Genomic DNA, 14,723 nt, shown 5'->3' with positions numbered 1-14,723 from the left:
GCCCACAGAGGGGTGAAGTTAGGTCTCTTTCCCCTGGAGCTCTAGTAACTGGGAAAGGGTAAGGATGCCTAAATCAACTGGGTTGCGCCGTGAGCCCTAGGAACTAGGTAGAGGTGGAAGCCTTGAGCTCTAGGAACTAGGTAGAGGCGGGATGTCCTAGAGCGTGCAGGCAACAAATTTAGAGTAAAGTTGGATGCCTTATACCCAGCGCCCTAGGGACTGGGACAGAGTGGGGGTGCCTAGATTAACAGGGTTACGCCTTGAGCTCGCAGAAGGGTAAAGGTGGGTGCCCTAGAGTGTGTGTAATATAGAATTTTATGCGGGTAACACATAAACACACTTTGAAGTTTTAAACAACGGTTTTAAAATTAAATAATTATTTTAATAAAAAGTCAGATTGCACCAAGCTGGAGTTTCTTGTTTTCTAATGCATTCTAACAGCGAGCTGTATTTGCTGTTGCTTATCCTAAATGAGACAGTCAAAATGGCACCTCCCTACTTGATGAATGATTTGGTCTCTTACGATACTTTCATTTTAAACTGTAACTAGAGAGTGAGAAAGGGAGGAAAAAGAATAAACTGCACTCACTGTTGCATCAGTTATTTATCTTTTAAACACTGAGGTCCTCCTTTCATTTTAACAGTTTTGAAGCTACTGTTGCTTTCTGGCTCAGTCCCTCCCTTCCCCGCCCGCCCCCCCCCCCCCAAAAAAAAAAAAAAAGGGACATCAGAGGAGAGGAGGATAAAATACCTTGCTCCCAAAAGAGACTTGTGATCCTTCCCGAGCACCTCTCAAAACTACATTTCCAGGTTTTATTACTCTTCTGTACTTTTTCAAACCTTTTTCATCTGCATCATACAAGGATAGTCATGGGTGCATTTTGGAAAAAGACAGTTACTCACCTTTGTAACTGTTGTTCTTCGAGATGTGTTGCTCACATCCATTCCAGTTAGGTGTGCGCGCCGCGCGTGCACGTTCGTCGGAAACTTTTTACCCTAGCAACTCCAGTGGGCCGGCAGGTCGCCCCCTGGAGTGGCGCCGCCATGGCGCTCAATATATATCCCTGCAGGCCCACCCGCTCCTCAGTTCCTTCTTGCCGGCTACTCCGACAGTGGGGAAGGAGGGCGGGTGTGGAATGGATGTGAGCAACACATCTCGAAGAACAACAGTTACAAAGGTGAGTAACCGTCTTTTCTTCTTCGAGTGATTGCTCACATCCATTCCAGTTAGGTGAATCCCAAGCCATACCTAGGCGGTGGGGTCGGAGTGAGAAGTCGCGGCATGGAGCACTGCAGATCCGAAGGCCGCATCCTCTCTTGACTGCTGGACCAGGGCGTAGTGGGAAGCAAAGGTGTGGACCGATGACCAGGTCGCTGCCCGACAGATTTCCTGGATGGGCACATGGGCGAGGAAAGCCAGCGACGACGCCTGCGCCCTGGTAGAATGCGCAGTCACACGGCCCGTAGGAACGTGGGCCAAGTCATAACAGGTCCTGATACAGGACGTTACCCATGAGGATAACCTCTGGGAGGAGATAGGAAGCCCCTTCATGCGGTCCGCTACCGCCACGAAAAGCTGGGGGGATTTGCGGAAGGGCTTGGTCCTCTCCACGTAGAACGCGAGAGCCCTACGGACATCAAGCGAGTGAAGCTGCTGCTCCCTGCCTGAGGAGTGAGGTTTCGGGAAAAAAACCGGAAGGAATATCTCTTGGCTGATGTGGAAGGACGAGACTACCTTGGGAAGAAAGGCAGGGTGTGGCCTCAGCTGCACCTTATCTTTGTGGAAGACTGTATACGGGGGGTCTACCACAAGAGCCCGGAGTTCCGACACCCGCCTAGCTGAGGTGATAGCTACTAGAAAGGCAGTCTTCCAAGAGAGGTAAAGCAGGGAGCAAGTAGCTAACGGTTCAAAGGGGGGTCCCATGAGCCGGGACAACACCAGGTTAAGATCCCAGGTTGGAGCAGGGAGACGGACGTTAGGGTATAAACGTTCCAGTCCCTTAAGGAATCTAGACACCATCGGGTGAGAAAAAATAGAGCGACCATCCGCACCCGGGTGAAAGGTGGAGATAGCTGCTAGGTGGACTCGCAACGACGATATCGCCAGACCTTGCTGTTTGAGGGACCAAACGTAGTCTAAGATATCGGCCACCGAAACTTCCATAGGGCGGAGATTTCTCTCCACGCACCAACAGGAGAAACGCTTCCACTTGGCCGAATATGTCGCTCTCGTGGAAGGTTTCCTGCTGCCCAAAAGCACCTCCCTCACCGGTGTGGAGCAGCGTAGCTCAGAACCGGTCAGCCACGCAGGAGCCACGCCGCTAGGTGCAGCGACTGGAGGTCCGGGTGACAGAGGGTCCCGTGCTCCTAGGTAATCAGGTCCGGGTGAAGGGGCAGGGGAACTGGGTCGGCTATGGCCAGGTCCAACAGCATGGGGTACCAATGTTGCCTGGGCCATGCCGGGGCTACCATGATCACGCGAGCCCTGTCCCTGCGCACCTTCAGAAGGACCCTGTGGACCAGAGGGAACGGGGGAAACGCGTAGAACAAGTGGGTCGACCACGGAATAAGGAAGGCATCCGCTATCGACCCGGGCTCCCTGCCCTGAAAGGAGCAGAACGCCTGGCACTTCCTGTTCCCCCCGGACGCGAAGAGGTCCACACGGGGATAACCCCACCTCCGGAAGATGGAGAGGGCGACGTCCGGGCGAAGGGACCACTCGTGCGACAGGAAGGATCTGCTCAAGCGATCCGCCAGCGTGTTCCGTACTCCGGGGAGGAAGGAAGCCGTGAGGTGAATGGAGTGGGCTACACAAAAGTCCCAGAGTCGCATCGCCTCGTGACACAGGGGAGAGGATCTGGTGCCGCCTTGCTTGTTGATATAGTACATGGTCGTCGTGTTGTCGGTAAACACCGCGGCACAACGACCTTGAAGCTGATGGCAGAATGTCTGACAAGCGAGGCGGACCGCTCTCAACTCCCGCATGTTGATGTGCAACCCCACCTCCTTCTGGGACCACAGGCCCTGCGTTCTCAGGGTCCCCAGGTGGGCCCCCCAGCCCAGATCTGAGGCATCCGTTGTCAGGGACACCGAGGGCTGAGGTGGGTGGAAAGGGAGCCCCGCACACACTACCGACTGGTCTAGCCACCAGTCGAGAGAATCTAACACCCCTTGGGGGATCGTGATCAGCATGTCTAGCGGCTGTCTTGCCGGCCGGTAATGATCGATGAGCCACAACTGGAGGGGCCTCATGCGGAGCCGAGCATAACCGATCACAAAGGTGCAAGCCGCCATGTGGCCTAACAGGGCTAGACATGTCCGCACTGATGTCAAGGGGGCTGCCCGCAGTCGTTGAACGATCGCTGACAATGCCTGGAACCTCTGCAACGGCAGCAAGGCCCTGGCCACGGTGGCGTCCAGGACGGCCCCGATGAATTCCACCCTCTGCGTGGGGATCAGGGTGGACTTGTCCATGTTTATCAAGAGGCCCAAAGTAGCAAACGTGCCGGTGATCACGCGGACATGGCTGCAGACTTGCCGTTCCGACGTGCCCCGAATCAACCAATCGTCTAGATAAGGGAACACGTGGATACGACTGCGTCGAAGATGTGCCACAACAGCTGCCATGCACTTTGTAAACACCCTCGGGGCCGTAGAAAGGCCAAATGGGAGGACTGCAAATTGGTAATGAAGGGGGCCCACCACGAAGCGAAGGAAACGTCTGTGGTGTGGCCAAATGGCAATGTGAAAATACGCGTCCTGCATGTCGAGGGCGGCGTACCAGTCTCCCGGATCCAGGGATGGGATAATGGTCCCCAGGGATACCATGCGGAACTTCAACTTCACCAGGTATTTGTTGAGCTCTCGCAGGTCGAGGATAGGCCTGAGGCCTCCCTTCGCCTTGGGGATCAGAAAATAACGGGAATAAAACCCCTTGCCTTTCTCATTTTCTGGAACCGCCTCTATAGCTCCTTTGCTGAGGAGCGTCTGTACCTCCTGCCGAAGGAATTGCTCGTGAGAGGGGTCCCTGAAGAGGGACGAGGAAGGGGGGCGGGAAGGAGGAAATGATACAAACTGCAGGCGGTATCCCGTCTGCACCGTGCGTAAGACCCAGTGGTCCGATGTTATTTGGGTCCACGCCGGGAGGAAAAACGAAAGGCAGTTGGAAAACGGGGGGGAAGGATCCATGGGGGAAACTGTTACTGCGCCCTCGGGCGCACCTTCAAAATGAAGGCTTGGGTCCAGGCGGGGGCTTAGAGGAGCCTTGGTTTTGCCCCCCTTGGTTCCCCGAATGCCTGCGCCTTCCATTCCTGCCACGGCGCCTGTTAAGGTCCTGCCGTTGGCGGAACTGGGAATATGGCCTGCGCTGCTGTTGTTGCTGTGGCCGGAAGGGTCTGCGTTGCGTTCCCGGTGTGTGCATCCCGAGGGAGCGCATAATGACCTGATTGTCCTTCAGACTCTTGAGTCTGGGGTCTGTCTTTTCGGAAAACAGGCCCTGGCCTTCGAATGGGAGGTCCTGGATGGTATGCTGGAGCTCCGGAGGAAGGCCAGAGACCTGCAGCCAGGAGATGCGGCGCATCGTTACTCCCGACGCGAGGGTGCGGGCAGCCGAGTCTGCAGCGTCCAAAGAAGCTTGCAAAGATGTACGTGCAACCTTCTTGCCCTCATCTAAGATGGCTGCAAATTCCTGGCGGGCGTCTTGCGGCAGCAGCTCCTTAAATTTGTCTGCTGCCACCCAGGAGTTGAAGGCGTACCTGCTGAGCAGGGCCTGCTGGTTCGATACCCTGAGCTGCAGCGCCCCAGCCGAGTATACTTTACGGCCGAGGAGGTCCATCCGCCTGGCCTCCCTGGATTTGGGGGCTGGAGCTTCCTGCCCATGACGCTCTTTGTCATTCACTGATTGTACCACCAGGGAACACGGTGTCGGGTGTATATGGAGGTACTCATAGCCTTTAGAAGGGGCCATGTACTTCCGCTCGACGCCCCTCGCCGTAGGGGGGATGGAGGCCGGAGACTGCCAGATGGTATTGGCATTGGCCTGGATGGTCCTTATGAAGGGTAGGGCGACCCTGGTGGGAGCATCCGATGAGAGGATGGTAACAATTGGATCCTCTATTTCCGAGACCTCCTCGGCTTGTAGGCTCAGATTCTGAGCTACTCGCCTGAGGAGGTCTTGGTGTGCCCTGAGGTCCAGCGGGGGGGGGGGGGCTACTGGAGGAGGTACCAGCCACCGCTTCATCAGGGGAGGAGGATGAGGAGACCCCCGGCAAGAGAGTGTCTAATGGAGGGTCTCCCTTGGCCCTCGCCTATGTCTCAGGAGCCAGAGCGGAGTCTTGCTGCTTGGACCCTTCCTCCCCATCCGGGAAGGGAGGGGGGCGAGACAATGAGGCTTCCGGCACCCTGTGTTCCGCCGTCGCAGGCCTAGCAGGAAGCTGTTGGGGCCCCTGGGCTTGATGGTATGCCCAGGGTGTCCAAAACCCCCATTGCTGCGGGCCTTGGTCGTGTTGTGGCGGGTCATGAAATAGCGCCGCCTGCCGGTCGGTGCCCAACGCATACCCGCTGTCCGTTTGGGAGGAGACCGACGGCTGTCTAGAAGGCCACGGCGGGGCAGACCCTGGTTGGTAAGGGTCTGCGCAGGTCGGCACCGAAGATCTTCTCAGTGCCGGGGATCGGTACCGGGAGTCATATCGGTGCCGGGATTGGGACCGGGACCGGGTTCTGTCTCGGTGCCGGGATCTGGACCGGTACCGGCCGCCGCTTCGGTGCCGGGATCGGGACCGGGACCTGCCACCAGCTCGGTGCCGGGAGGTCGACCGGGACCGGGACCTGCCACCAGCACGGTGCCGGGAGGTCGACCGGTGCGGCGAGTGACGGCGGGACTGGCTCCTGGAGTCACGGTGCCGGTATCGGCGGCTGGAGTCCGACCGCGACCGCCTTGAGGTCGACCGGTGCCGCGAGTGCGACCGGTACCGCCGAGGAGAGCGGTGCCGGGACTGCGAGCGGCGACGAGATCTCGATCTGCCGTGACGTCGGGACCTGGACCGTGAGCGCGAGTCCCTAGACGGTGCCGACATCATTGGCTTGCCTCTAGACGCGACCCGCACCGGAGGTACCGGGGGTGGCAGCTGAGTAGGCTCAGTTAAGGCAATGAGGTCCCGAGCCGAGGCGAAGGTCTCCGGCGTGGATGGGACCAATATCTCGACCCCAGATCTCATGGGGGAGGTTGGCGGCACCGGAGTCGACGGACCCGCCGGGCCCGGAGTCGACGGTGCCTGCGGCGCCGCGGCCGATGTTGAGGCAGACTTCGACGGTCTTGGTTCTGTCCCCGGTGCCGGAGAAGGTCGGTGCCGGGGAGTCTTTTCGGTGCCGGTGCGATCCGGTGCCGGCGCCGAGATCACGGCCTGCGAAGCCGCCGGGTCAAGTGCCGCCTCCATAAGGAGAGTCCGGAGTCTTTGATCCCTCTCCTTTTTTGTTCTTGGCTTAAAAGCCTTGCAGATGCGGCACTTGTCCGATCTGTGCGATTCCCCCAGGCACTTCAGGCACGCGTCGTGGGGGTCGCTGGTGGGCATAGGCTTCTTGCAGGCCGCACACTGCTTGAAGCCCGGCGAACCAGGCATGAGCCCGGTGCCGGGTGCCGGGAAGGGCTAGAGCCCCCGGCGAACAACTATTTACAATCTATTTACAGTTAATTACTACTATCTATACTTAACAATCTAACTAACAATTATAACAATACGAGAGATAACGAGAGATAACAAGGAGAGCTAGGGACGTGGAGGACAGCTATGCCGCGCTCCACAGTTCCAACGACCGACACGGCGGTAAGAAGGAACTGAGGAGCGGGTGGGCCGGCAGGGATATATATTGAGCGCCATGGCGGCGCCACTCCAGGGGGCGACCTGCCGGCCCACTGGAGTTGCTAGGGTAAAAAGTTTCCGACGAACGTGCACGCACGGCGCGCACACCTAACTGGAATGGATGTGAGCAATCACTCGAAGAAGAACCTGAAATACCTAGGGGAAAGACCCATGTACTCCCTGCTATAGCAAGAGTGACAAAGATTCAGAGGAGGAAGAAATTATGCTTTTAAGATCTGAATTCGTCTCTTTCAGTATCATTGCCTCTATGGTGTTCCCTACTAAACTGTGGGAGAATGCCAAATGGGAAAATTATTATTTTCTTTGAATATGATTCAAATATCTGTGAGCAATTAAAGAACAATTGTGCGAACAATTAAAGACAAAAATATCTGATAGAGGATAATGTTTCAGATGAAGTTTTTATTTCATCCGATTCTACATAGTTCTAAATTAGAAAAAAATAAAGCACTTTTACAGTAGTGCTTTATCTGCTTTATAAGCTAGACTTTTATATATCAACCATGTTTATGATAATTACCCAGTTTCTATGCTGGTAAACTATCTAGCTGTTTCTCAGATTGTTCTTTGACCTAATATGTTTAGAGGACTGTGTCTGACAAGCTTCCAAACTGTGATGGGATTTTTTGGTTTTTGTTCTCTGTATTTTCTTTAGAAAGTTATCACCGATGTTTAATTATGAACATATAATATAAATAGTGTTAAGCTTTAAAAATTATTTATTGTTTGCAATTAGATGCAGAGATCACAATATATTTTAAACAGCATAATCTCACCAATGACTAGGAGACCCAATACATTACTGAATCTTGCTAAATAGCAAGTGAACAAACAAAAAAACTAAGATATCTCATCACAAAATGTACTTAATTCATCAGACAACTGAAGTTTAGCTTTAAATATTAATAGATCATATGACAATAGGAAATATAGTATTTTTTAAATTAACAAAATCTTTATATGAGGCCTCACTAAAAGTGTGCTGGCTATTAAATCATTATTGCGCAGTGTGGAGAGATTGTTGTTTTGTATACAACAGTTGGACAGTGTGTGCTAATTAGCAAAGTTCTTCTCTATTACAGCACAATTTTGCTTTGAAAAAGTTCTTTCATATCTTTATACAAAATCAATTATTCTCATCCACCTGTTGACATAGAAAGCTTCTTTGATGGATAAACCACACAGTCCACTTAAAGCAGTACATCTGCTTTTTGACAGACATGCATAATTCTTATTAACAAAAATCAGTATCATGTGCTGTGAAGGGTGAATATACTCAGACTTAGACAGTAACCTTATATGATCAAAAGAGGTTCTCTCTGCCCATATTTTAAGTCTGAAGTGAAGGACATTGTTGGCCACACCTCATTCAGATACCAAAGAACTTATTTATAGCTGAAGATTTCTTGTGCATGTATGTTTACTGCATTGCTCTGGTTGTATGGAGAATTGGTTTTAAAACAATTTAAAATGAGAAAAAAAGATGAGCAAGGCCTTATCTGTCACATCATCATAGAAGCACCGAAATTACATGGAAAAGGAATAATCTGCTTCCTCTGCCTGCCAGTGCAGGATTGCTCCCTTCATACAGTACATTTACTAGTATAGTGTCCAAACTGTTTTAAAAAGGTCTCAAACAACAGGACTTCCAAGAAAATGCCATGAACTTTACCCCAATACTTAGCTTAAGTTATCCTTTTCTTCTCCCTTTATATATATATAAAACAAAACAAAGAGAACAGTTATGTACCTTACAGGAACTGTAGTTTGTGATGTGTTGTCCACAGAAATCCCACTCTTGGAATTCACGCACCCTGTGCATGCAAATCAGATTTTTTTGAAAAATCAGTGTTCATTGGGGCCACGCCTACACCCTGAATGCCCTCTATGCTGTCAGCTCTGGAGTACAAAAAGTCAAGGTGAATACAAGCCAAGCATTCTGTTCCTTCATTGATAAGACTCCCATAGAAGTAGGACTCTGATCAGCAGGGAAGAAACCATTCTCTTCTTCAAGTGAATGTTACGTTGACTATGTCAACCACCAAGGAGTCAGGAGTAGGGTGAGAAAAAAGGGTATTTCGAGCCCTTGGCTGGAATTTTTCTCTCTTTTAATTAGTCTTCATATAGATGGGTGCAATGGTGACAAGAATCTGCCAAATGTTGCGGGCTGATTACAAGAGAGTATCATTGACAGGCAATGCTAGTTTGCCCTAAGATGTGGTTGGGAGGATATCCACTTGGGAGCATTGGAGCTCCTGTATTTCCTCCAATGGAAACTGTAAGGTCTTGGCTACACTCTTGATCAAGTCCTGAAAAACTTTAAATTCAACTGCACAGGAGCATGGAGAGGGTATGATAGCTTCATGTAGAGATTACTAGGATTTGTTGGAAGGAGATACTTCCTCATTAGCTCTTGAATGAGGTTTCTCCTTGAAGTTTTCTTGATAATGGAGGCTGCCTGGAGAAGAGGCTCATCTTGATGGGCCCACTTACAAAAAGATACCCCATAGAAACTGGTCACTATAGAGAGGCCTAAATTACAGCTGCTGAGTGCTACTTTTATTGAATGAAAAAATACTAACAGTCTTACCTCATTGGACTATAACTAGAAGAAGAGAGAAAAGAATATGCAAACTATTGTTCAACTGTGCTGTAAATATATTTAGAGAGAGAGAAGAGCACCAAAGTTTTCAAACCTGGGTCTCTATATTTCAGTAACTAAATTCATATTTATGCATCTATAGAGCTAGTCTGATTTTTGTAGATAAGTGACAACTTTCACTGAAATTACTATCTGATGTGGGTGCTCAACACCTGCAAAAATCAAGCCACATATTTAGGTGCCTAAGAATTGGAAAAATACGCATATACTATTATGCATATAAACTAACCTGCAAACACGGGCAGGAAAATACAGCTTCTGCCAGGACCGACAAAGATATTTAGAGTGATCGATCACGCGGATCCAGTCTAGCTCGTCCATGGACACCTCAATGTAGTAGGAATAAGACCTATGGATTGCCAAAAATAATAATTAGAATAGAAGCATTCAATATTTGTGAAATAACCTGCTTTCTGGAAGTTGGTGTCTATGTAAAAATGTATTTTCACAAAAGGGACCCATATCCAGGCTGCATTACAAATCACTTTAAAAATAAATTTAATGTAATCATATGTTAAAAGATATTTTCAGAACTACATAAAATGACCAAAATAATAATTCCCAGTAATAAAATTAGCTAAATTTAAAACCAGCACTGCAATTATTTCTGCTGAAATATTAACAAGATATCAGAGAAAATTTAGCAAATGATAAATGTCAGCCTGAAACCCTTAACTGAGAAATGCAAGTTTATTTTGTGTGATAACATCTTTTTCACTGATTTTCTTTATCAGTCTTGAGCTAGTTAAGTACTGTTGCCTCTCTATCCATGTAATTATCTAAGCCTTTTTTGAATTCTACAAAGTTTTTTACTTAGTTGGTTCATATAGTGTCACAATAAGTTCAATAGGTTATTTACGCATTGACTAAAAAGTATTTCTTCAGAAGCTTTAAATCTGTTGCTTTTCAGTGTTTCCAAGGGAGAAAGAAAAAACCACAAATTCCAGTAGTCCTGAGTTGATGGAACTTTTGTTCAACAATAAAAGTTAAGCTTTTAAACTAACAGGTCACTTCTTAAAATCCGTATATGTTATTCTGAAAGAACAATAACTGCACTTGAGATTATAAGTGAGTTCATTTGAAAGAATCAGTAATGTTAATATTTTCTATTCTAAAATAATGAAAGTTGGTTACAAAAATCAAGTGGCAGGGTGACAATTTACTGACTGTATATTGTTAAAAGACCTGGGATTAGTTTAACACAAGGATGGTCTACACTAGAAAATAATATCAAACCAACTACATCGCTCAGGGTATGAAAAATCCACACATCTGAGCAATATAGTTAAGTTGACCTAAGTCCCTGTGCAGATAACACTAGGTTGACAGAAGCATTTCAATGTAGAAAAGCTCATCGTTGTATACTAAATGTAATACTTTGTGAAAAGCAAAAGGCATGAAAACTTTCCTCTTGCTTAACAGAATAAAGTTATTTGCAAACAGCTGTATGATTTAGAGAACTATTAATAAAATAAAAAAACTCTTCCTGATATATTTTTGCTAATAGAAAATAAGGCTTGGAATTTCCAAAGTTATGCTATCGCCAAACTGTTAAACTTGTGTGCAATTTGATTCTTAAAGAACATGAAGTAGTAAGAATAAAATATGAGGTAGGGTGGTTATATTAGTTACATGGGCAGTGATAATTCAAATTTGACAAGTTTCCTTATATAGGTCTCTAAGAACTATATTCATAACTTGGTAATCACCAATCTGGGCAATTTTACTACACATAGGTTACTGTCACAAACCTAACACAAACAGAAAGGTTTTTCATTAAAATGATATTATTTTAACCAAAAGAGTTCATTTTAAAATTCTCTTGCAGTGTTGTGAACCGAAACACAAGAATATCATGTCACTGCAGGAGAATCAGAAAGTGAAACTGACCAGCCCAGTGTCATTATCTAAGTGCAAATGGAAAACATAGACAGCATAAATGGAGAGAAATCAACAGCTTGTTTAAAATTATTTTAATAATTTAAGCAGTTATCAGTAAAAGGAGTTTTATATAGTTAACTAAAGCATGCAGATGACTAAAATATTAGTCATTTTAACACTGCAAAGTGAAAGTGACTTGTTACATAAGTAACAAGTATGAAGCAAAAAACCTCCTAAGCCTATTCAGAATGTTAAGAATTTAAATTCAAGCGGTCAATGCTATCCCACCCATGATATGTTATTGAAACTGTGCAATTTATAGGCATTTAATAAAAGTTAATAATTCAATATTTTATCTTTGAGGCAGGTAGGGTATAATCAGTTTTAATTTCTCTTAAATCAGGGTGACTTGTCACATACCGGCTATCTCTGTCCCAGAGTAGTATTCGTATGTGGTTGATTATAGATGGCTGACCTAGTTTAATTTCAATGCCAGAACGGCAGTCATCATCAATCGGGTGTCGGGAAAAACCATGATCCAAGTCGTAATTCTGTGTGTCCCCATCTAGCAAAGCAGACTTCAGCTCCCCTTTTACAACCTGGGCTCCATATTTCATAGTTGCAACGTTCTCACCTGGTACTAAAAGGAGAAAGAGAGAGTTGCTTACCAGTTCTGATTTTACAGCACAAACAAATTAGCAGAGATGATCTGGTGGCTACACAATGCTTGAAGTTGCTTCAGGGTTGTGTGAGCCTAATTCAAAGGCCAATGAAGTTAACGGGAATTTATTGGCTCAACGGTCTTTGAATCAGGGCCTACAAGTTGGGCCCCTTGTCTGTCAAAGCAGCAAAATCCAACCCTTGCCACAGAATTGTGCAACAAAATCTAGTCTTATCAAAATAGTTGGAGATAATGATCCTTAACTTCATTTGTAAAATACTGAGATAAATGGTTGAAAAACATTGAGATAAAGTATTGTTGCTTTAAAAAAAAATGTTTCTATCCCTCATAATTGTAAAGAAAATACTGAAAACATGACATGAATGCAAAATACTGTGTTGTCTTCCTGACTCTACAGACTGGCTGACAATAGCTTTTGAGTGTACATTTTCCCATTCATCTCAATGTGGTGTTACGTCTAAAACCTAGATAATGTAGTTTAAAATGTCAACATTTTAACTATTTCATTGATGAACCTGTTAGCAGAAACACCCAGCTCAGATGCTGCCCCCATCATTACAAACAGCCTCTGTTGCTTCCACAAATGCCAGAAGTTCTACCTGTCTTTTATCCACCTGTCACAACCTCCAGCTGCACCCACCCCACACTAATTTGTACAATGCAGTGGACAGCATAAAAATAAATTGAACTTAATATAACAGGCTACTGTTTCCAGTATTACTTAAGTTCATATTTAATTTTTCAAACCTGTTAAGATTTAAGTGCAGCTGCTGCAGAATCCATGGAGCTTGCTGCAAAATTTAGGTCCAGCTTGCTATTGAGTACACGGTGTCTCAGGCCATAAGGCTGAAACACAGGTATTTATTGACAGGAGGAAGGCTTGTGTAGAATAAGGCAGCCTTTACTTTGAGAGAATGTACATGGATCTGTTACAATCGTTGTCTTTCTATCCTGAACTATTTGTGAAGTTTCTGGAAACCTGCCTATTCTCTGAAAGTAGTAATAATTAAGTGGGCTAACTCTAGACATTTCATGATGCATTATTTAATAATTTCAAGTGAATAGTTTTCTGATGATAGTTTACAGTTTAATCTGAACTTAGTACTTAAGGAAAAGACACAGGAATTCAATTCTTAAAATAGCTACATTTACGACAGGGTGAGAAAAAGACAGTTACTCAACTTTGTAACTGTTGTTCTTCGACATGTGTTGCTCATATCCATTCCAGTTAGGTGTGCGAGCACCGCGTGCACGTTTGTCGGAAGATTTTTACCATAGCAACACTCGGTGGGTTGGCTGGGCGCCCCCTGGAGTGGCGCCGCCATGGCTCCGGACATATACCCCTGCCGACCCAATCGCCCCTTAGTTCCTTCTTGCCGGCTAGTCCGACAGTGGGGAAGGAGGGTGCGTTTGGAATGGATATGAGCAACACATCTCGAAGAACAACAGTTACAAAGGTGAATAATCGTCTTTTCTTCTTCGAGTGATTGCTCATATCCATTCCAGTTAGGTGATTCCCAAGCCTTACCTAGGCGGTGGGGTCGGAGTGAAATGTAGCAGAATGCAAAACTGCTGAGCCACAGGCTGCATCATCTCTAGACTGTTGAACCAGAGCATAATGCGAAGCAAAGGTGTGGACCGAGGACCAGGTAGCTGCGCGACATATCTCCTGGATAGGTACACAAGCCAGGAAGGCGGCAGATGAAGCCTGAGCTCTGGTAGAATGCGCAGTGATGTGGCTTGGGGAAATATGAGCCAAATCATAACAAGTGCGGATGCACGTCGACACTCAAGATGAGATCCTCCGAGAGGAAACAGGTAGGTCTTTCATTCAGTCTGCTACCGCGACAAAGAGTTGAGGCGTTTTACGAAACAGTTTTGTCCGCTCAATATAAAATGCGAGCGCTCTACGGACATCCAGGGAGTGCAATTGTTGCTCCCGTCACGTTGACTGTGGCTTCGAGAAGAAGACCGGGAGAAAGATGTCCTGGTTAACATGAAAGGCAGAAACCACCTTAGGGAGGAATACCGGGTGTGGTCGCAACTGCATCTTGTTCTTGTGGAACACAGTGTATGGCGGATCCACCTTAAGAGCCCTAAGCTCGGAGACTCGTCTGGCAGATGTAATGGCTACGAGGAAAGCTGTCTTCCAAGACAGGTATAGTAGCAAGCAGGTTGCTGACTGCTCGAATGGGGGAGACATAAGTGTGGTTAAAACCAGGTTGAGGTCCCAGGTCGGGGCTGGGCGGCGCACTTGAGGGTATAAGTGCTCCAAGCCCTTGAGGAATCTCGAAACCATAGGGTGTGAGAACATAGAACGACCACCTTCGCCTGGGTGGAAGGTAGAGATGGCTGCAAAGTGTACCCTCAGTGATGATACTGCTAGGCCCTGCTATTTGAGAGACCAGAGGTAGTCCAAAATAGAGGGGATCGAGACCTCAGTGGGAGTGAGATTAAGCGTTTCGCACCAGCAGGAGAAATGCTTCCACTTGGCCAGATACGTTGACCGGGTGGAAGGCTTCCTGCTACCCAGGAGAACTTGTTGTACTGACGCAGAGCAACGTAACTCTGACTGGTTTAGCCATGCAGCAGCCACGCTGTGAGGTGAAGACCCTGCAGG

General features: G+C 47.4%; 2 protein-coding genes across 7 annotated transcripts in view; one reads left to right on the top strand and one right to left on the bottom strand.

The window, feature by feature from the left end:
* LOC127048750 (myb/SANT-like DNA-binding domain-containing protein 2) overlaps positions 1 to 14,723 on the top strand; it is a 366,512-nt gene that overhangs the window by 16,777 nt on the left and 335,012 nt on the right. The window lies entirely within an intron of this gene.
* The window catches only part of BTBD9 (BTB domain containing 9), a 369,159-nt gene that overhangs the window by 315,459 nt on the left and 38,977 nt on the right, over positions 1 to 14,723 (bottom strand). For all 6 annotated transcript variants that reach the window (XM_050948554.1, XM_050948550.1, XM_050948553.1 and 3 more), the window contains 2 exons: positions 11,842 to 12,061; positions 9,770 to 9,889 (listed from right to left, as the gene is read on the bottom strand). In XM_050948554.1, the coding sequence (XP_050804511.1) occupies positions 9,770 to 9,889; positions 11,842 to 12,061 (340 nt within the window). The remainder of the gene's footprint in view (positions 1 to 9,769; positions 9,890 to 11,841; positions 12,062 to 14,723) is intronic.

This window comes from Gopherus flavomarginatus, chromosome 4 (genome assembly GCF_025201925.1).
Source record: "Gopherus flavomarginatus isolate rGopFla2 chromosome 4, rGopFla2.mat.asm, whole genome shotgun sequence".
NCBI lineage: Eukaryota > Metazoa > Chordata > Testudines > Testudinidae > Gopherus > Gopherus flavomarginatus.
The sequence above is the reverse complement of the archived record's forward strand: the minus strand, read 5'-3'. Positions and strand labels throughout refer to the sequence as shown.